Raw genomic sequence first — 23,811 nt, forward strand, 5'->3', positions numbered from 1 at the left:
TAGTTCACGTGTTGACGCAGACCAGTCCTGAAGCAACAACTTGCATTTAGAGGGAGAGAAGCGTATTCCAAACATTCTGGCATTGTTGCTTAGTGCTACCAAAAGACTCTGCATTTTATCAGCGTCTTCACCAAACAGGAATATGTCATCTGCATATTCTAAGTCGATAAGTGGACCTCCTGGAAGGAGATCAATACCCGAGAATTCAGTCGACGAGAGTGTTATTTCCATCAATAGGTCTATGATGAAGTTAAACAAAAATGGAGAAAGTGGACAGCCTTGACGAACACCACTTGAGGTTGCAAAAGCAGATGACAGTTCGCCATAAGCTCTGACTCGACTGGTAGTGTTCGAGTAAAGAGCCTTCACAAGGTTTATGTACTTCTGAGGTACGCCTTTCAATGACAGACACTGCCACAGAGTCTCGCGGTCTACCGAGTCAAATGCTGCATTTAAGTCGAGAAAGACCACCATTGTCGGACGTCGATAAGTATGCCTATGTTCTAGAACCTGACGAATGGTAAATATGTGGTCGATGCAGCCACGACCAGGTCTGAAGCCAGCTTGGTTCTCTCGTGTTTGCAGTTCACGAGTCTTAGTTAGGCGTGTGATAATTATCGAGGCTAGTATTTTAGATATTATATTAGTTAAATTAATCCCTCCATGGTTGTCACAGGATGATTTTAACCCTCTCTTATATATTGGGACGATAAGTGATTGCGACCATTCAGATGGGATAACGTCTAATTCCCAGATCTTAGCTAAAATATTAGTCAACCTAATCGCTAAAATTAGACCACCATCCTTAAAGACTTCTGGAGCCAATCCATCTGGACCAGCTGCCCTTCCTCATTTCAGATTAACTATAGCCTTTTGAACTTCTGCTAGAGTTGGGGGATCTACCTCAATCTTCCATTCACACTGTCTTGGAATGGAGGGTAGTTGTAGAGTGGCTGAAGGCCAGCTGAATTGTTCTCTGAAATGTTCCCCCCATCGTTCTAAACGTCCGGACTGGGAGCAGATCAAAGTGTCGTCTTTTTCCGAAATAGCCTGACTTACACTTGACTTATTAATTCCAGTTTCTTTTATTAGTCTGTAAAGCTGTCTTGTGTTCCCTATAGTCGCCGACTTTTCCATCTCTTTTGCTTTCGTTGCCCACCACTGCTCACGGTCGTTTCTTAGACTTTTGGTTAACCTAGATCTGATTTATTGTCGCTCTTCATCGTGTTCATAGCCTGATGGGATGAGTTTACGAGAATCTACCAGTGCAATAGACTCAACAGAAATTCAATGGCTTTATGTGACCCTTTGGTTTAAGTCACTAATAGATGTCGCTGCTGTTTTTATGTCTTTCCAAGCAATATCTGGGTCATCCTCGTTTTCAGAACTGCTTAACTGTGACCTCAGTTGTTTCTAGATCCTACTTTCGGCTTTCTCGTCACTCAATTCAATTCTAATAGGACTTCGTAATGTGGCTTTCCTAAGTCCAGTGAGGCGCAAGCAGATGCGTGTCCTTATTAGAGCATGGTTGGAGTCCAAGCGGGTATTTCAGGACAAGCGACAATCTATCGACCCTCTCCAACAACGATTGATGGCAATATGACCTATTCGAGTCCATCGTTGGTTTGGTGCTTAAAATTAGTGTTTGCTAAAAATAAACGCTTGTCGGAGCACAGCTGCAGCAGACGACCACCATTAGGGGTTCGCTTGGCTGAGATACTAAAATACTCACCTAAATGTCTTTCTTTTTGGTTTAAGCTACCTACGCGGGCATTAAAGTCACCCGCTGCGAGCACTATGTCTGAACGTTTAGCTCTATGAAGAAGCTCAAAAAGCTTTTGTAAAAGTCATCTTTCACTTCATCCGGGCTGCAGTCAGTGGAAGAGTATGCAGAAATGACGAAAAAAGGCGATGACGTGTGTTCCTATCCTTCCAAGTTTTTACGGAGCCGTTTAGCCGAACAGCACATAAATGACTGTTAACGGCGGTCACTCTAATAATGCTTGTTACGCTCTTGTACTTAGCGCTATGCCTACACCTGCCAGTCCACGAGAACTATCCATCGCGTCGCCAGATACACGGAGGGTGTATCTCGTCGGTTCTCCATTTTGACTAGGTGAGGTCAAATTAATGACTACACAAGGATCCTGTATGCGTGTTTCGGAGACACAGCATACATCAATGGGACGAAATTATATGGTTTTAGCCAACGAGGCCTGTTGGCCGATTCGACACCGGGTGCGTATGCTGAATTCTCTGATGTGTAGTTTGGAGCGAGATTTCAGTAGACCTGGGACAGTATTTTGAGCACTAGAATCGTTGGCTATGGTGACACTTGAGGAGGGAGCCGAAAAAAGAAGTTTAGAGTTTGAAGTCGATGTAGGGGGAATAATAGGAATTGAAGAGGGAGGTTGATTATGAATACAGTGGTCTTAAGTGCTGTTAGAGGTATGAGGGCGGTTTTCACTTCCCGGTTGCCCACACCGTGGATGGGTTCTTTGGAGGTACCTGAAAACGAAATAGGATTAGAAGTGGTCTTAGTAACCTGGGAGCGTGACCGCAGTGCCCAAGGGACAACTGCTTGAGGTCGGTCACACACGACCTTTTTATGGGCAATTTTTGTGTTAGCCCCGTACTTGAGACGTTACCGCTGGAGACGGATATCCGTGGGATAAGGCGGTGTGTATTTTTAGGGTCGACCTTTTCTAATCCCAAGTGATTTGGGTCGACGATAAGTTCTGACGATTATATTTACTGGTCTATAGAATATATATTACTAGTATCAGTACTAATGAAATTTAAGGCAAAAACAATTGAAAATGAGTAGCAACACCTGTCATTACACCAATTTAGAAATTTACAAATACAACACACCGTTAACATCTATCGATTTTGTCGCACATTGTAAGAATTTACTGTATATTTATCAATTTGTAACCCAGAAAATTTTCAAAAGCATAAGTATCATTAAATACATTTGAATCTATATCACAAGAATTAGACTAAAACAAAAACAATTGAAGTGACAAGATAATATGGAGTCGTCATATTGCGCGATTTCTCATCAGCTGTTTACAACTTAAACATAATGGTGTTCACATCATTGAGAATAAGATTACATACTTCATCATACAATATAAGTTCTTATCAGAGATTAGTGGAAAATGCAAGATATATTTATTCGCTAGATAACATGAGTATTCATAGGTTGATGATAAGAATATCCCAGAATGAAAACTAAGAGCATAGTAACAGAATTATTTAAAGATGAGATATTAATGCGATATTTATGTAACCCTTGAAACAAAATTGACTGATCACAGATCAGATAAAGATGGGGATTAATGATCAGTGTCATGCGAAACGAGTAACAAACATTTATGATTAAAGGTACCACGACAAAACAAGGTTGGTGACTGGATGAATATGTTTGGCTTAAATCTTTTGACGGAAATCGCTACATCAAGCCACAGTAAATTCAACGCCCTTTTTTCTACTAAGTATCTTAGATGACTCTGAGACATAAACATCATGGTCATTGACAAACAGATGATGTTCAGTCACAATGCTAAAAAAGTGTTCCCCTAGTTTAAACTTTTGTGAAATGTGCTTAGAGATGCGGATACTAATCCTCCTTTTCTGTTCTTCTAATGTATGTACTTTTGGGCGTAGATATAAACTGGTAGATACATTTGGAGGTAGTATAGGGAGAATTGTTCACAAACAACCGTCTTAATTCGTTTGATATATGGAGATCGGGTTGGTAATTGTATATATCCTTTTATTACGTCTTTTAATCTAGAACCAATCTTTCTAGTTATTTCATCATCCTTGAAGCCATGTTTCTCAACCGTAGCATACTGCATTTCCTTCGCTTTAGTCTTCTCATACTTAGTTATGAATTGTTGAGAATAATCATTACCACGTAATCAAAGTTCAAGTATGGTTAATTAACCAGTGTTATCTTCTAAAGAGTAATACAAATGGTCGATTGGGAAGATATACTTATCGTAAGGACACATGAGGCGGTCTATACTTAGACTTCAATAATCTACAAAATAGTTTTCTTCAGAATACTTTTCAATCGTGTCAGAAGAATATATCCTAATTTATAAATGGGATAACTTGTATGAAATCGTAAGAATAATTTTGTTAGTCAAGATCAACATACGGGATGGCACGTGCATTAGCTCAATTTACCCACCGCGTCAAAACGACGAGATGAAATGAATAAAATGAGTAGTAAAGGGATCAAAACAATGTGATAGCAATTAGAAAGACCGGAAATAAAGGATATGGTTCAATAAGATTGAACAGAAATTTATGTGCAAGGGGATACTGGAAGCCAAAATCTAAATGAACATTGAGTGCATTTGAGTCCCTCTGACCAATTATGAGTCGTGTTGCACGTCTCTAACGATTGACCAAGGTCATCACGCAGACCATATAACTAAATAGCTTGATATCACCATGACTTGGGTGCATCCGAGCCCTGATAACCAGAAGAAGACCCGGTTCAGATGATGAAAAGGTATATTCCACAAGCACCGAGAATCTCAAGCAAGAACAAGCACACAACTCAAACGTATATATACAGCATAAAAATGTCCTTAGGAAACGTCACAAAATAGCATATTAAAAGAGGGGACGAATCAACTACATTTAGCGTCTTTTCAAGTGGGAAATACAATCTGAAGGTAGAAATGAGCGCTTTTGGAGAGAAACGAGAAATTCAAATTTCCAAAATTACAAAAACAAGACGTTAATCAAGCGATTTCTGGGGATCTAGCATCCCCAGAAAACTTGACAACTAGCTTTTTGATTCACTCACACTTCAACTACCACTGCATATCGAAGTAGATGATGATTCGACAAACGTGACACATCCCAACCACTCCAGGTGATGGATATTCACAAACTTAACAACCGATGAATCATCTTTGCTTAGCACATTGTGCCTCATTTCAATATGAACTACTGATACTACTTCAATTCGATTGACTATTCTTAATAGTCATCATTAACAACAAAATAAATAATAGTCAAAAGTAAATATAATGAATAGATAATTTTATTAAAAAACTGGCTTATAATTTAGAATCAATAATCGACATTATACACGAATGCGTTTCATCCACAGTTTGACCTGTTGCTGGTATCCAATGCCAGAGTCTCGGTTCACGCTCATTTGTGTCATCATTCTCACTTAACTCAGACTCCATTTCACGTGATAAACGACCGTAATAAATAAGAATTCGTTTTTGAAAATCCATTGTTTCAAACTTTTTGTCACTAAATGCGTCACGAACTGAAATTTCAGCAAAATTTTCTGGAGCAAGGCAAAATATAAAATCAGGTTGCAGTAACCCATACTCCATAGAACGGCACCATTTCCAATCAAATTCAGAGAGTGGATGAAATTTAGCGGCTGTGTTAGCAATACCAGAATAACTGTAACGATCTACAACAACGCTAATACCAGCTTTTAATGCATTCGAAATTTCATCTTGACGTTCCCATCTACAGTGAAAACAAAACTTTTTTTTTAAATGAGGTAGATAGTTCGGTCCAAGATTTATCAACAATGAACCTAACCAAACATTTATATTAACTACTATTTGATAGACTTCACTACACACAAACCGTAAGTCAAAAAAAGTTATTTAGCGAAAATATGCCCACTGAGTACTTGAACAAACAAAAACATAAGTCAGTATAGTGGTTGTGGAGATTATTATTATTATCAGTTCATGATCTCAATCAAAATTAAAAACATAAAGCTTAAGCTATTATATACACAGGATAGATTTATAACGAATAGCACCGTGTACCTTGCCTATACTCTCGAGTACCGGATTAAACTGCATCGGTTACTCCACTAGATACGCCAGTCATGTATAGTTATTGTTTATTAATTTGAACAAATAAATATTTGTACAAAAGGGGCACGAAATACACAATAAAAATGAGTCTGAGAACAGATAGAGAATGTATATTGCACATGAGATAAAGGAGAACAACAACGGACAGGAATTACTGGATGAAAATGAAATAATAATAATAATAATAATAATAATAATGGGAGAAACAGTTCAGCAGTTTAAAAATCCCCATAGAATATTCAAAAATGAAAAATATTTGAGCGAACAATTGTTTTCAATAACTTCACCATCATCATCATCAGGCTCTACAGTTCAGAATTATGGTGATCTTTTACAAAGGCCAAAATAAGGCATGGCATTAATGAATTTGACAATGTTATATGTTAAAAATGGTGAACGTGTGAATCTGTTACGACATAGATACAATTCAAAATTGTGTTATTCACAAATTAGACCAGCCATTTAATAAAGGTCAAAATGATTTGGAGTAAAGTGTCAAGTCACAATCAGTACAACAATAGTAATATCGCAAAGAATGAAAATGCAAAAACTCGCGTGAATAAAATGCATAGTAGGAGAATTTCATCTTGTTAATCGAGATAATAATAATAATAATATTGTTGTGTGAATATAGTATGTAATATGAGGGGTGTTATCAAGGGTAATTATGATTAAAAAACGGGAAGGGGGTAAGAGGTTTACAATATTCAGTTTAGGTATCCGGTGATTCAGTCGTAGGCCAAGGTAAACATAAAGGCTGGATATATAAGTTCGGTTTTCTGGAATTGATCTAGATGGCTTCGGCTATGTAGAGTAGCCGTAATCTAGCTCCTTGAGGTAGGTTTTTTTGGAACGTGATATAAAACAGAGAATGCTTCCTCTATTTTGATATAATGTTCACTATCTACCAAGTGTGAAAATGATGAGTGGGTGAGGATAATAATGATTGGTTGTCTGCTTAGTCGAACATGTAAATAGTCTGATAGGTGGTGTCAGATGAGTTATATATTCTCTTATCCTTATTATTGTTTTTCTTATTGATTGTTCATTGTTGTTGGATTGTGTCGAGTTTTTGGTGTGGAAATATATTTACGTTGAATATCCACACTAGATTCCCTCCCAGTGTCTATTCTACAGGACTTTAACACAACTCATATCAAGAACACGTGATTAGCCTGACAAGATGAAATTCCCCTACTATGCATTTTATTCACGCGAGTTTTTGCATTTTCATTCTTTGCGATATTACTATTGTTGTACTGATTGTGACTTGACACTTTACTCCAAATCATTTTGACCTTTATTAAATGGCTGGTCTAATTTGTGAATAACACAATTTTGAATTGTATCTATGTCGTAACAGATTCACACGTTCACCATTTTTAACATATAACATTGTCAAATTCATTAATGCCATGCCTTATTTTGGCCTTTGTAAAAGATCACCATAATTCTGAACCGTAGAGCCTGATGATGATGATGGTGAAGTTATTGAAAACAATTGTTCGCTCAAATATTTTTCATTTTTGAATATTCTATGGGGATTTTTAAACTGCTGAACTGTTTCTCCCATTATTATTATTATTATTATTATTATTATTATTATTATTATTATTATTATTATTATTATTTCATTTTCATCCAGTAATTCCTGTCCGTTGTTGTTCTCCTTTATCTCATGTGCAATTTACATTCTCTATCTGTTCTCAGACTCATTTTTATTGTGTATTTCGTGCCCCCTTTGTACAGGTATGTATTCAAATAATTGTAGTTAGGTATGATGCAGTTATAAACGTTCAAATGCATCAACTTAAACCCTTGAAGCTAAAAGACTCAATATGTGAATACTAATTTTATGCTTTGAATCAAAGTGATACTAATATGCAGAAATGAACAATAATGCAATAAGTATGCTTTTTGCTGCTAGGCAACCATTTACGGGTGTGTATATTTACTCTGACTTTCTTATGGATTAATGGTAACATCTGCCTGGTGAAAATATTTAAAGTAGAGAGGGTTTGTAACCAGTTTTAACATAGTACTTACCGACCGATAGCCTACATATTTAGGAGTCATCTTGGATATCAATGATCTGTGAAAAAAATCTCACTCATGACTGAGACTTAACTCATAACTACCGAGTTACAATTTGTTGGATGCCTTTGATATGTAGTAATAAAACAAGAAAGAATTCTACCAGACTAATTTTTTAACACTGAATTAGGAATTTCATACGATATTTCCTATTGATAAATTTAAATAAATTAAGAACCACAAACATGGTAAAATAACCTGAATTCATTATATTTCGTGATTTACATCAGCTGCATACAACCAAAAATTAATTCTTCCTTTTCTTTTCATACATTAACTCCGGCTGTAGCTCTTCTGGAGTTACTACCGGTCCCAAGCCCGGGTAAAGGAGGAGGGTTGGGCATGGGGTTAGCATCCCCATCCCGTAGAAAACTAACTCGCTAAAAAAACGCTCACCAGAAAAAATAATTCAAACCATTTAAACTATGCCCTGAGAGTTAGAAGGTCTTCATTTAGAAGAATTATGACGCTTCATGGTGAAAGCCGAGTTCCTTCGGAAGCCACGAGGCCGATGCCCCTTTTAACAACCAGAGCAACAATTTTCATAAGTACATGGGACGTCCGAACAATGTGGGAAACCGGGAAGACCAGTCAACTTGCAACGGAAATGAGGAGATACAACTTGGCAGTACTGGGAATCAGCGAAACCCATTAGACCCAAGCTGGACAACAAAGGCTAAATACGGGAGAGATACTACTATACTTCGGTCATGAAGAGGAAAATGCTCCACACACTCAGGGAGTTGCTCTAATGCTGTCCCAAGTAACACGAAATGCACTTGTAGGATGGGAATCTCACGGATCCAGAATCATCAAAGCATCATTCAAAACAAAGAAGGAGGGGATCATAATGAATATTATCCAATGTTATGCACTCACTAATGATAGCAACGACGAAATTAAAGATCAATTCTATTAGAGGCTGCAATCAATCATAGGGAAGTGCCCAAGAAAGGACCTCACCATTCTGATGGGAGATCTAAATGCCAAAGTCGGAATAGACAACACCGGATATGAAGATATCATGGGACGACATGGACTGGGTGAAAGAAACGAAAATGAAGAAAGATTCGCAAATCTGTGTGCATTCAACAAATTGGTCATAGGAGGCACAATATTTCCACACAAACGTATACACAAAGCTACATGGATCTCACTGGACCACACTCCAGAGAACCAGATAGATCATATCTGCATCAATAAAAAATTCCGAAGGACAATGGAAGATGTGAGAACCAGGAGAGGTGCTGACATAGCTTCAGATCACCACCTAGTTGTAGCCAATCTAAAACTGAAGCTGAAAAATAACTGGACAAGCGGACAAACAGCACTACAAAGGTTCAATACAGCCTTCCTTTGAGATACTGACAAACTCAATGAATTCAAGATAGCTCTCAACAACAGGTTCCAAGCCTTACAGGATCTACTGAAGGAAGAACAACTAGTATGGAGGACAACTGGAAAGGCATCAAAGAAACATTGACTTCAACGTGTCAAGAGGTTCTGGGTCTAAAGAAATACCATCATAAGGAATGGATCTCTATAGAAACACTGGACAAGATCAAAGAAAGTAAGAACAAGAAGACAGCAATTAACAACAGCTGAACACGGACAGAGAAAGTCCAAGCACAAGCTGAATAAATAGAAGCAAACAAGCAAGTGAAGAAGAGCACTAGAGCAGACAAGAAGAAATACTTGAAAGAACTAGCAAGGACGGCGGAAAATGCTGCAAGGGAAGGAAATATGAGACAACTTTACGACACAACGAAGAAACTAGCAGGGAAATACAGTAAACCAGAGACCGGCAAAGGACAAAGAAGGCAGGCCAATCACTGAAATTCAACAACAGCGGAACAGATGGGTATAATACTTCGAGGAACTCCTGAATAGGCCGGCTCCAATGAATCCATCGAACATCGAAGCAGCACACATAGATCTTCCCATAGATGTCAGTCACCAACGACGGAAGAAACCAGAATGGCCATCAGACAAATCAAGAACGGGAAAGCAGCAGGACATGACAATATACCAGCTGAATCACTGAAGTCAGACATCGAAGTAACTACAAACATGCTTCACCCTCTATTCAAAAAGATTTGGGAGGAGGAACAAGTGCCGATGGACTGGAAAGAAGGACACCTCGTCAAGATTCCAAAGAAAGGAGATCTGAGCAAATGTGAAAACTACAGAGGCATTACACTACTGTCAATACCAGGGAAAGTCTTTAACAGAGTGTTGCTGAACCGGATGAAAGATGCAGTAGACGCCCAACTTCGAGATCAACAAGCTGGATTCCGTGAGGATTGGTCGTGCACAAACCAAATTGCGACACTACGGATCATCGTCGAACAATCAGTTGAGTGGAACACGTCACTGTACATCAACTTCATTGATTACGAAAAGGCATTCGACAGTGTAGATAGGAGGACGTTATGGAAACTTCTTCGACACTACGGAGTTCCTGAGAAGATTGTCAATATTATCCGGAACTCATACGACGGACTACAGTGCAAAGTAGTGCATGGAGGACAGCTGACAGATTCATTCCAAGTAAGGACCGGAGTCAGACAAGGCTGTTTACTCTCCTTCTTCCTCTTTCTTCTGGTGGCCGATTGGATTATGAAGATCTCGACATCTGAGGGAAAACACGGAATACAATGGACAGCTGAGAATCAATTAGACGATTTGGACTTCGCAGATGACCCGGCCCTTCTATCGCATACACATGGACAAATGCAGATAAAGACAGCCAGTGTAGCAGCACTCTCTGCATCAGTAGGCCTCAGTATACACAAGGGGAAAACCAAGGTCCTCAAATTCAAAGCGGAGAATAGCAATCCAATCACTCTTGATGGCGAAACTCTTTAAGATGTAGAATCCTTCACATACCTGAGAAGCATCATCGATGAACAAAGAGGTTCAGGTGCAGACGTAAATGCAAGGATTTGTAAAGCAAGGGTCGCGTTCCTACAATTGAAGAACATATGGAACTCAAAACAACTTTCAACCAATATCAAAGTGAGAATCTTCAATACGAACGTCAAGGCAGTTCTACTGTACAGAGCTGAAACTTGGAGAACTACAACAACCACAATCAAGAAAGTACAAGTATTTATAAACTATTGTCTACGCAAGATACTCAACATCCATTGGCCGGACACCATCAGCAATAGCCTTCTGTGGGAGAGAACAAACCAACTTCCAGCTGAAGAAATTAGGAAAAGACGATGGAAATGGATAGGACATACATTATGCAAATCATCAAACTGCATCACGAGGCAAGCCCTAACTTGGAATCCTGAAGGAGAGCGTAAAATAGGAAGGCCAAAGAACACATTACGTCGGATAATAGAAGCGGATATGAAAAGGATGAATTACAACTGGAAGGAGCTGGAAAGGATTGCCCAGGACAGGGTTGGATGGAGAATGCTGGTGAGCGGCCTATGCTCCTTCACGAGGAGTAACAGGCGTAAGTAAGTAAGTAAGTAAGTAAGTAAGTAAGTAAGTAAGTAAGTAAGTAAGTGAAGTAAGTAAGTAAGTAGTAAGTAAGTAGTAGTGGTAAGTGAAGTGAGTAAAGTGAGTAGTGAAGAAGTGAGAAGTGAGTAGTGAGGAAGAGTGAAGTAAGTGGTGAAGTGAGTGCAAGTAAGAGAAGTGGTAAGTGGAAGTGAAGTGAGAAGCAAGTGGTGAAGTAAGTGCAGTGAGTGAGAAGTAGTGAAGTGAGTGAGTGAGTGGTGAGTGAAGTGAAGTAGTGAGTGAGTGAGTGAGTGAGAAGTAAAGTGAGTGAGTAGTGTGAGTAAGTGAAGTGAAGTAAGTAAGTAAGTGAGTAAGTAAGTAGTAGTAAGTAAGTAGTAAGTAAGTAAGTGTAAGTAAGTAAGTAAGTAAAGTAAGTAAGTAAGTAAGTAAGTAAGTAAGTAAGTAAGTAAGTAAGTAAGTAAGTAAGTAAGTTTTCATACATTCTTGAGTTTTATTTGAACTACACCCATTTTCATCTCAATCAATCTATTTATTGTTATTATTATTATTATGTAACTGTGAATATCAATTTTTTCTTTCCACACAGTTGAATGCCGGCTCGGTGGTTTAGTCTGTGCATTCGCGCGCAAGACCGAACGTCTTGAGTTCGAGTTCTGCGTGCGGTATCGTAGGTGCACACTGCTGAGGAGTCTCACACTAGGACGAAACGACCGCCCAGTGCTTCCAGGATTCCCAAGGTGGTCTAGCTTAATACTATTATGTTTAAGTTGTATGCAGCTGAGGAGAAACCATGAAATAAAATAAATTCAGGTTATTCTGCTACGTTCGTTTTCCTGTCTATTCAACTCGCATCAAGATCGATAAAAAAAATGATTCCCTGGTAAATAAATGGAATGTACTAATAAGCAAGTTAATGTAAAAACCGTGAAACATACTTATAACAATTGAAGTCGCCATTAAAGATGTAATGAACTATTCGATACTCGAAGTTCAAGAGTTTATCAATGAAAATTTGTTTTATTGATACTACATGAAGGTTATGAAACTGGTAATTTGACCTAAGTAACTCAATAACATGTAAAATGTCTCAAGTATTAACGGGTAATCAAGAATCGCCTACCTGTTAGCTATATAAAGAAGATGAGCTGCATGTGGTTCTAGTTGGAGTTTTTCATCAGAGTATTCAGCCAGTAGTTTCCCTATTGGTGTACTTTTGTCAGGAAAATGAATCAACAAAGCTTGTTTGCCGGTAATTTGAGTTAAAGCTTCTTGTAATAGTTCTGATTGTGTCTTTTTGCCACATTTTTCAACACCTTCGAAAACCACAAATAAACCACGTTTGGTAGTGTCAGGCATTTAAAATCCGTAGTGTTATGTATATATAAGACCAACAGTAATATATCTAAGAAAGGAGAGTAGAAATGTTTAGTCAAATTGTGTAACGTAAGAATGAACGGGATGAAAACACGGTTAATGAAAGAAGAGCTTAGTGTCAAAACCTCATGATTTATAAAAATTGACATTATGAATAATAAACATTACCTCTAACAACTGTTGGGATGGTCCAAATATTAATCCCCTGGATATCAAATAAGTTATACGAGATTCTGATATGTTAACTTGAACTGGTACATATGTCACAGGTTCTAAGTTATGTATGACTGGCTATCCACATTATACATGAACGTCCCTGTGTTTCAGTCAGTTTGATGATTTAATAAGTATTCTAGTCGATAGTGATGGATAGACCTGATGGATATTAATTCAGGTAAGATCTCATTTTCAAATCGTAATCCACAGCAAAAATGTTAGTCTTGGACGCATACTTACCTGGGACTCACGAACTTGCTGGACAATAAACCAGGGGAATCAGTTTGACTAATTTAGGGTCGAAAATATTAGCCCTTAATTATTTGACACCATAATGAACCCTCGTCTTATCCAATGGTTGTGAAACATTTGAAGCAGGCGTCTCTTATCTAGGTCCCACATTTTAAGTATATAAAGGGACGATGGAGAAATAAGCAAATCTTTTGGAAAAACGAGACCAGAGTGCTATGTTTGAAGCGATTACGAGTTCACCTAATTTGAGAACAGAACGAAAATTTTGTGACACGATGGCAGATAAGCTAGCTATTCCAACGCGTCCCAGCCCCGCTAACTAGAGAGAAGTCCAAGTTCGGAAGTGGGAAATATATTCCACAAACAGCCAGAAGTACGAACAACCACGACAAGTTTAGCCGGAAATACACCCGTTTATATATTGATTCATAAACCCATTCTTGATTAATAATTAGAATAATATCACATATATGAAAAATACTTACAATTATAACAAATCATATGCTGAGTATAGTTCATGTTAGCTTAATACAAGGATATCGTATGTTATACAGAGAAAAACGTCATAGGGGAAAACAAAACAAATACCATACTGAGTACTCATCACATTGAATCAAAACGGGAGTAATGTTGAATAGAAATCATAATCAGTAAATCAATCTAATTTTGACGTTTTATCCCGTCATATCACAGAGATCCGAGTTCCCAATGGTCTGAAGTTTTCTTCCGATGTTTCCATCAGTGGGAAAATCTCCAGCATTTATATAAACTCTTCTATCCCACAAAATCTTGTCTTTTCGCAAACTTTAAGCACTTAGAGAACTAGTTATTTATTAATTACCCCAACTTTTACTTAAAACATGCTCTTCTACGCAATACCACTAAATTAACTGGTATTCTTAATGTATACATGTATGTATTTGGATTTCTAACGTATACTAATAGTCCCCAAATGCCCTGGTACGGCTGAGCGTGGAGAGAGTTCGCTCTTCCTCTCAAAATGGACACGCGTATACAGCCACTTTCAGAGAAGTCCTACTTACTGTCCTCTCGAGGTGGGGGTGTTGTCTACGAAATTGAGAGGACAAAAAGCGAATGTCCGGCGCTCTAACCGGGTTGGTGAATACGGAGGGTCCATTTAAAGGAGTTAGAAAACACTGGTTCCAAACCAATGATGCACATGGGCTACGGGATCCTGAGGGGACAAATGGTGTATGAACCTATTGTTGACCACCGACTATCATGGGACTGCATTTCTCAACGTTGCTCCATTGTTTTGTGGAACCCGGGCAGTAGCATAGTCCACACACAAATCAAGTGACTTGTGTGGCACATATGTATTCAGTGCCCCTTTGTACCAATGTGTTTAAATAAATAAATAAAAGATTCTTACGTAATACTGCGAGATCATAATCCTGCCTTTATGTACGTTACCACTGGAAAAAGTTGTCAGTTAAATAGGCTTACACACGGGCGCCTTTATATTACGGCAGCCTATTCCACAAGATGGATTTATCAACGATTTTACTGACGTTTCAAGTGTTTCAATTTTATAACGTAATTGTATTTTTTTTAAGCAACAATCAGGATATTATATTATAATCGACTCAGATTAGAGGGGTGTTTGTACTAGCCACAAACTGGTTTCTCAATCAGTACTTGTACGTACACAAGTAGGATGCGACATTTAAAAATATCATGGATCAGATTGATCTCGAAGCTGAGTGTTCTTCGAAGAAATACAAAGTTTTGCATTAGTGTGGTTAGTTGTGATGACATTATACACCCTTCTTCCAGATGAGTTCGTTAGTCATCTACTTGAAATCTACATTTACAGGAGACCTCGGTTACGATGCCACGAGTACTATTAAGGATGGCACGCTACTGTGCCAATCAAAAGTCTAGTGGTTTAGGCGTTCGACTTCAAGCCATCCAATACCAGTTTCGAACCACGCTCCACCTTCAGATTGTGCAACCGGATAGTACCACTAGCCCTCACAATTTAGTCAGTGTTGAAGTACCTGATGAATGAGTTAGTGTAAAGATTCGTTAAAAAGGCCTGAGGTAAGCAATCATATCCAATATATAAGAGTTGTCAGAGCAACAAAAGCTGTTTATACATCAGAATTTGAGGCTGGATGCGTTCCACTTAATTTTCCTAATGTTTACATTTTGGTAGACCACCTGTCACTGATCTAAATTTAAGTAATAGTTAAATGCATTTCTAGAAATTCGTTTATTTAAAACCGATGTTTTGACATTACTGATGCTACGTACGTCGTGGGGTACCGTAGCCGAGTAGGCTGAATTGGTACTTATTTTTATGCTTGTGGATCCCAGGCTTTCAATTGGAATGTTGACAAAACGTTAGGGAGTGATCTGTCTGATGAGATAATCAACCAAAATTAGACGAAAAAGTAAATGTTGCATGGACTTTTGATCTTCGAAATTTTCACTTCAGACACCTGAAGAACTAAGTAAGATAGAGGCTACATTAGATCAAAAATTCCGTGATTGAGCAATATCGAACAAACTTGCAACTACTCATGGTCATTATGAAACGAAAAGCAAGTTGGTTATCAGTAATCCGGGACGATCTATAGTATTTATTCTATTTATTTATTTAAAACTGGTTTAAAGGGGCACCAAAATATATATGCGCCATACCAAGTAGTTATCATTCAATTTGTATATGGGATGGGATAATGCTAGGCTGCCCGAACCGAAAAAAAGTAGTTTTATTAGTAGGCCACTCCCCGAGCTTCTAACCTAGAGAATGAATTTACAAGCCGTCACAGAAACGTTAGGAAATGCCGTCCCACAGTAAACAGTGTCCGAAATACGGAAAGCGGACTCTACACACCCTCGGCTGTACTAGACCATTTTTGGCTAGTTTAGTACTCCATATTTCAGAGCTTCCTTATGTGGGAAAGATTTCAGACAAGTCATAGATTCTGAAAGTCAGGGTTCCTTGTACGATGTAAGAGATATTGATGGATGAATATTGAAAGATAATGTAAGAATCAGTAAGAATGGTTTATTGGATATATATTCATATGTCAATATTTGTAGCTTGTAGGTTTATTCAAAATTTAAAAATTAATGTGTACTACCACGTTTTAGCTGGCTTCTTAAGCACTAACAGACGTCAGTGTGCTATTGCTACCATACATATCTATTTACAATCTTTCAGTTTGCATCGTTTTCATAGGTCTATATACAATTTTGCGACACGTATTTTGCCAACCAATTCCGTGGCTGTTTCATAATACTCACTAATTGGTACAATCTTTTTTTAATATTTTCACCAATCTCTTTAACTGGTGAATTCTTTAAAGGCTTGCCATCAAAGTAATACATCTAATACCTTGCTCAATTTCGTGTTCTAATTATGTATACTAGTATCCATATCAGTGATTGAACTGGTTTGATTAACATTTCTTATCGTGTACCACCAATCATCTTATTTGTGTACATTTTCTTTGGATAAGTTGTAATATATTCTTTCTGAATATTGTATATCAGTGACAATACATATTCAAATAAATCGACCCTCAGCTTGTTGATTTAATCTAGTTCCTGTGCCATCTGCCATTTAACAGAAATCATGTCTGTGACAAACATCGCTAGTCAGATACTATCTTATATTTCTTTTCCTAAAAAGCGACGATCATCAACCACTGTGGAAAATATGAACACCTAGCGTTGTTCCACTGCCTTGTGGATTAGACCTCTAGGTCAAAGGCTCGGAGTGTCTCCCTAAGAGAACCACCTGCTTCGGTCCGGGCACCCGGGCAGTATCACAACCCAAACACAAATCGAATGACAAGGTAAGATGCATATATATGCGATGCCTCCCTGTACCAACGTTCTTATGTTTAAATAAATAAATTTATTGGTAAACCAATGACATCACTAACATCTATCTTTGCAGAATACTGTAAACCTAAGTTTGAATCAGCTTTAGGGAATCACCTCACTTCTTTAAACCACAATATGGAGAAATGAAACGACTTATGTAAAATGTATATTTGTTTTCTTTTAGACATATATTGCCCTGAATATTATGTCAGCCTTTTAACTATGGTCGGACAAAAATATGACGTTATGTTTGTGAGTGTTGATTGACAAGGACTACGTCTACAAGGTGAATGAACTTCAGTTATCGGTCCTTATGTGAAAATAAAATATTATCTAAGCAGAAAGTTTACTTGGTTGGATCTATGTAGTCAACTGTGCACGGTGCTATGATGTAGATAGTTATGCAGGCAGCTTGGGGGGAAACTACTAGACTGAATTTGGAAGACCGAAAATGTACAAGTCAATATTCCGATTTGAATTTTGGAGGATAAAATTTCGATGTTTTGTTTCGACTGATATTTCGAGGCTTTGCATGAAGTTGCTAGAAGTTTCGGGAAGCTTATGCACTAATTTGCTGAATCTTCTCAGTGTCTACGTACACTTTGTGCAAATGGAGATTTCCCCAGAGTTAGCGTAAATTTTGCAGAACTCCTAATCTCCCAAGTTTGGGTAAACCCCCAAAGTCAAATGACCTTTACCAAGGTTTAGGGGAAATTTTGAGGTTTTGGTGCCAGTTCCCCAACATGGGTCGAATTTTCACCAAAATTGGAAGATTTATCTAAATTAGTGGGAATTTTCGATTTTTGGACGCCCTTAGCAGAAAATCCTAATATGACTTCAAAAACAATTCCATACGACTGGTTACGTCTATCGGAAGTTGAGAGAATTAGTGTGTTATGTTGAAATAGCGAACAGATGTCCCCTCAACTAAGCAAACAAAAAAAAGGGGAAATGAAAGCTTTGGACAGGTTTCAAAATTCCTCAGAAAAACCCAGAGCGGATATAAGCGACCGCGCATCTAGCACGTGGTAAAAGGTGAGAATTTTACCCGAAACTTCCGTATTGAGGGAAAATGCCTCGAAACTAACATTATGTGAAACGGGAACCTCCCTCAAAATTAACACCAAACTGCCTACTTTTCTCTCAAATTGAGAAACCTGGCGACAAATTTTAAACTTGCTACAACTGGTACATGGCCAGAGCTTAGAAAAATAGCAATTCTAACCGACCACGTGATATACATACAATACACAGGACGCAATCACTAGCGAACTCACCCGGCAGAAGAACGACCTTCTGAGTTCCCAATCTGGTACAGAGCAGTAAAACAATGTCGAATTCAGATATGCGCATTAAGGAGAGAAACCAGACGGTCTGCATTGTCCCTTTTCTGGTTTTATTCCGTGAGATTCTAACCTTTCAAAATAATTTCTAAGTATTCTGTAAATCGCAATTCGGTCACCTCTTAATCATCGGTAAAACAGAGTAAAGTGGTCTAGCTTCTCGAATCTCCTTGTGAACGGTAAACCTATCGATTCTGGAATTGCACGGGTAACTATTCCCTTCACATTTTTCAACACATCCTAGTTGCCCTTCTTACCAGCAGTCCGAAGTCCGTTTTCGAGTTTTGATAGCATTGACGCTATGTATACTACAGTCTTCAAACCCATGGCATTCTGAACCACTTGACTTGAACTGCATGGGAACGGAGTACAGCCATTAGATCCTGGTTCCTTATTGTCCATGGATCATCATGAAACAGAACTATTAGCACTATTTCTTCATTAATTGTGATGCCCTTTAATTTCATATCTCCAGTATGACTGTAGGCACACTTGGTAGTGTCCATAGGGTTCGGCGACGTCCGAAACCAGCTAACCAGAACGTCTTGGTGTACATGCATCTGTGTTCCCCCATTATTTCTCGTTAAATGTTGGCGTCACCAGAATAAGGTAATTTTGGGGACTCGATGATACTCGAGAGTTAATCTACAAATAACATAAAAGTAAATGATCCACAATATAGCCTTGTGATAATTCGCTAATTTCTGGTCTCCATAGTAAAAATTTGTAATGTGTTCCTAATTTCTATTTACGATTTACCAATAGGTCGTTGACCCACTTTAGAAGAGGTCTGGCAATCCCCAGACTTTCCAGCTTCATAAAGAAACAGCCGTGCGACATTTCATCAAATACTGATTAACGAATGTTCTTTTGTGATTATTCTTACCAGTGCTTCAACTACGACATTGGCGAGGCTGATAGGTCTGTAGTTCTATGTAAATAGTCCTGTCTTGCGAAATATGGTTACAATTGCATCTTTTCAGTCGTAGGTAACTTACCTTGTTTAGTGACGTCTTGAATATCGTAGTGTGGGGATAACAGTGTATGTTGAAATATGTATCAGGATTTTAAATTGTAGTTCATCCGGTCATATTAATTTTTCAGTATCTAAAGAACCTAGCGCTTTCAGTGCATAATTCTGAATAAAGTTCAGCTCTGTCCTGATCTTCTTTCATCACCTGAGGTAGATTTCCATCAACAACTATCGAGGGAATCTAAAGTTATTGTCTGTATGAGCTTTGTGTCATTTCAAATAGCCTTTCCAAACTGACTGGTCATTATTCCGTAGAGTCTGTATATTCGATCGCTTTCATGTCGTCCTTCAATGTACCAGAGAATGTCAGCTTGTTTGCTTAGTAGACCACAGTGAGATTGAACCTGAATATAATGACGTGGTCATTATATTCCATAGGTGGATGATACCGAACTCTAGAATCATTGGCGATAATGTAATAATATCACAATATCACCACAAATCATCCTTGAAGAAGAACACGAAACAGCCTAGAAGACGCTCGACAGACCCCGAATAACTGACTAAGAAAAATGGGGTCCTCTTTTGGCTTTTCGAACGGGAAGTTTAGTCCCAACGTGATTTGCATTTATCAAACTTTTGCTGTATTCTTACGCAACAAAAGTACCATTTCTGATCAAAAGAATCTACCCTGAGCTACACGTTGAGTAGATTACTTTTTTTGAGTTTCACCCAATTTAATAGTTAACTGTGTTTTTGCCTCAGCTTACTATTTGGTTTTTTCTCAGTTTTTCACGTAAAGGCTAGTCCAGTTTATCTCATCCGTTTTTATCCATTTTTGTCCGTTTCCAGTGTGCTTTTTCGTGTAATTTTACGGTCTTGGGCTTTTGCTAGCATCTATAACACAGTTTACGTCAATATGTTCATGAAAAATTCATGCAAACGACCGGGATGCCGTTTTGCTGTTACATCTAGTATGCAGTGCGACAACTGCAAAGGTTGGTTCCACGAAGCGTGCATAGATCTCACAGCAACTGCTTACAACAGACTCAGCAAGCCGGACCATAAGTGGTAATGTGCTACGTGCAGCACGGATGCCGTAGTCTTGCTGAGTAATATCACTGTTCTACTGACAGGTTTGCAGAGTAAGTTGTCAGCAAACTTTGATAAAGACAGTCATAAAACGAGTAGACAACTAAAGCGCGCAACGAAAACAAGAATAGGGATGTTGACAAGTCCACCATCGATGGAGCATCCATTAGCACTAATGATGACGTGTAGAAGCTCAGCACCATCATTACGTCGACGGTAATCGACTCCTTCAGTAAACTCGGGTCTCCCAGCTCAGGATCCTTGAATGCGACAGTGGTTCCCAAAAACTCTGTAAGTGATTGGACGCACGTTAACAGAGCTAAGAAGAACCAGGCGTCACCGTTTAAGCTGAACATCCCAGCTGTTGAACGGAAGTCAACTGGTGATTTGGTCGCACACTCTACCCCCAAGAATGACCGTCCAGTCATCAAAGAGCCTGGGATTCAGAAACGTGCTTCGGCCTCCAAACAACAAGGTGTTGAATCTGAACGCACCTGAAAACCTGGGAAAACAATAACGGTTCATGATGACTCTCTCATAATTATGAACCTCAAAGACAACCCTGACCTTCCTCTCAGTTTGCAGGACAAAATGACAGGGTGCTGTGGGGAGAATTGAACAAGAAACTTGAACTTCCAAGAATAGAGCCTTTGATGGTCACACGGCTCACTCGGGGAAAGGAATCTAAGCATCAAAATCACCCGACGCTACTTCGTGTAACACTTAAGAATGCTACCGAAGTAGAGGATGTCTTGCTAGCGAGTCATTTACTGAAATCAGATGGGGACGTAAGAATACTACCTGACATACCGTATTCTGAGCGCAATCTTATCCGGAACATCCCCAAAGAGTCTCGCGAGAAGTTTTTCCGCGGAAGAAATATAATTGTGCAAGGTGTACAGGAAAACACGGACCCTAATCAAGCAAACTCTAATATTAGGGAATGGAAATTCATCAAACAGTCCTTGAGGCTCAAAAACATACTGACTCAACATGTGACGAGACTAGCCAAGAAGGACGGTGATTCTAGACCCCGTCTAATGAAAATAACTTTCCCATCCTCCCATATGGCGGCTGCAACTCTGGAGGAATTTCGTACCAAAAGACGTCGGCTGCCAGCTAGAATCCACATGCACCCGGATAGGCCATATGAAGCTAAGACCAAACACAAAGGCAATTTGGAGCTGACCATACCACTTGTGGACTGTCTCGATGATAAAAAAACGTGTAAAGGACAGGGCCTACCAACTCGGCAAACCTTATGTAGGTAGGCTATCTGTCCATCCACGTAAGGCTCATACAGACAAACAGGAAGAAGCTCACGCGTTTCAAATTGAAAGCACAAACTGCTTATGCATGAACGCTGCGGGTCTATCAAACAAAATGGATGAGCTACGTGAACTCAGCGATACTAATAAGGCTCATCTGATAGGAACATTTAAAACTCGGTTATCTACTCAGTTCTCGGACCAGGAGTTAGCAGTACCTGGGATGCCTTTGTTTCGCAGCTACGGAAAATCAGGAATTGGGGGCGGAGTAGCTACATACATAAGCTCTTGCTTGGAGGTGCACCAAGTTCACAACCTCGAGTTCAACAATCTTGAGGAATCCATATGGTGCTCTGTAAGACTGTCTACTACTTCGAGGTGTCTAGTCGGAGTCATATATAGGAAGCCCACTGCCGACATCGACTATGGCAGTCGTATGCTTGAAGGACTATCCCGCTCTACGCGTCTCGGTTTCACCCATATCCTGATTCTAGGGGACTTCAATCTCCCTAGAGTCAACTTCGTGGAACACACGTATATTGGAGGTGAAAACTCAACTAAAGCTCGGTTCTCCAACCTCATTGAGGACTTGGAATTATACGAAAATGTAAAGTCGGCAACTCGTTGAAGAAACAGTCCGACACCATCGCGCTTAGGCTGTGTATTTACAAACGAAGAGTTCCTAGTTGACAACCTCTCAGTCCTGGCTCCCCTGGGAAAAAGCGATCACGCCATTATAACTTTCAGTTTCGTCAGCAAACTTGAGCTAAGATATTTCACCAACAACTTGCGCTGGAATTTCAAACGGTTGAATGTGTCAGCTCTACAGGACTATCTACAACAGGTGGATTGGGATGTTCACCATCAACTCGATGTGGATGCTCATTGGGACTTCCTACTGCACACGCTCATAGGTGCTACAAATCATTCAATTCCCCAAACGGTCCTCCATGGCTATCAGCAACCCACAATCATCAAGAACTGCACACTTCGCTTGCTAAGCCGCAAAAGGCACTGTTGGGCAGAATACAAACGAACTGACAACAACGGAGCGTACAGGCAATACAAACATAGAAGAAACATATGCACGAAGGCTATAAGAGAAGACAGGCTTCAGTACCATATAAAGCTTATGGATAAATTTGTCCCTAATCCGGGAAGCTTATTGCGTTATGCAGCCTCTCTTCGTCAAGCTAAAACTGGAGTTTCCCAACTGCTAGGTCTTAACGGCTCGACCAACGACGACGGCGACGCTGCTAACCTTCTGGCTAAACAATACTCTCAGACAGTTCAACCGACCCACATCAACTATACTGATAAAAAGTTCATCTGCAACTCCAAAGGACTTTCCGAAGTGAACCTGTGCGCTGACTTGGTGTTCCGGAAACTGCAGCACTTGAGAATAGACACGTCTCCTGGCCCGGAAATGATCTATTCTGCCATACTGTGGGAAGCAACCTCAATCCTGGCAACACCGCTTGGCGTGATGTTCTCGCACTCGCTAGGCCGAGGAAAACTACCGGAAAATTGGAAGCTGGCTCACATCACACTAATTTGTAAAGGAGGTCGACGCAGCGAAACTTCAAGTTATCGACCGTTGGCTCTTCTCCCAATACCTTCAAAAATCATGAAGTCCCTGATATGCGATGGTATAAATGACTGCTTACTGTCCTTAAGTTTCTTCTCACCCAACAGCATGGTTTCAAGAAGGGTTACTTTTGTATAACCAACCTGCTGATTGAGGTGGACAGATGCACAAACATCGTCGACCGCAGTGGGAAAGTCGATATCATTTACCTTGATTTCTCAAAACCTTTCGATAGGGTCGACCATATATGTCTTATCAATAAGCTCAAACGACTGATATCAGACCACTTCTAATCGATTGGCTCACTTCATATCTGAAAAATCAACATTTTAAGGTCAGGGTTAACTTCACTTTATCTCAGGTTATGGAATGTCATAGTGGGGTCGTCCAGGGC

The 23,811-nt window shown here is 39.2% G+C and overlaps 1 protein-coding gene across 1 annotated transcript; it reads right to left on the bottom strand.

The window, feature by feature from the left end:
* Nucleotides 1–671: 671 nt before the first annotated feature.
* On the bottom strand, nt 672–18,473 carry MS3_00006003 (uncharacterized protein). The gene is made up of 3 exons (XM_051214088.1): nt 15,570–18,473; nt 12,571–12,852; nt 672–5,520 (listed from the first exon to the last, which is right to left on the bottom strand). Exons 2-3 carry the CDS (start codon nt 12,804–12,806, stop codon nt 5,088–5,090), a joined length of 669 nt encoding a protein of 222 aa, XP_051067210.1. The 5' UTR covers nt 12,807–12,852; nt 15,570–18,473; the 3' UTR covers nt 672–5,087.
* Between the last annotated feature and the right edge of the window lie 5,338 nt (nt 18,474–23,811).

This window comes from Schistosoma haematobium, chromosome 2, assembly GCF_000699445.3.
Source record: "Schistosoma haematobium chromosome 2, whole genome shotgun sequence".
Classification (NCBI taxonomy): Eukaryota; Metazoa; Platyhelminthes; class Trematoda; order Strigeidida; family Schistosomatidae; genus Schistosoma; species Schistosoma haematobium.

Bases quoted from the DNA above. Each gene is read 5' to 3' on its own strand.
- MS3_00006003 (XM_051214088.1), bottom strand. From the start codon at position 12,806: ATGCCTGACACTACCAAACGTGGTTTATTTGTGGTTTTCGAAGGTGTT. The intron at 5,521-12,570 runs GTAGGCGATTCT...TTTTCACTGTAG, and splicing joins CTTCTTTATATAGCTAACAG to ATGGGAACGTCAAGATGAAA.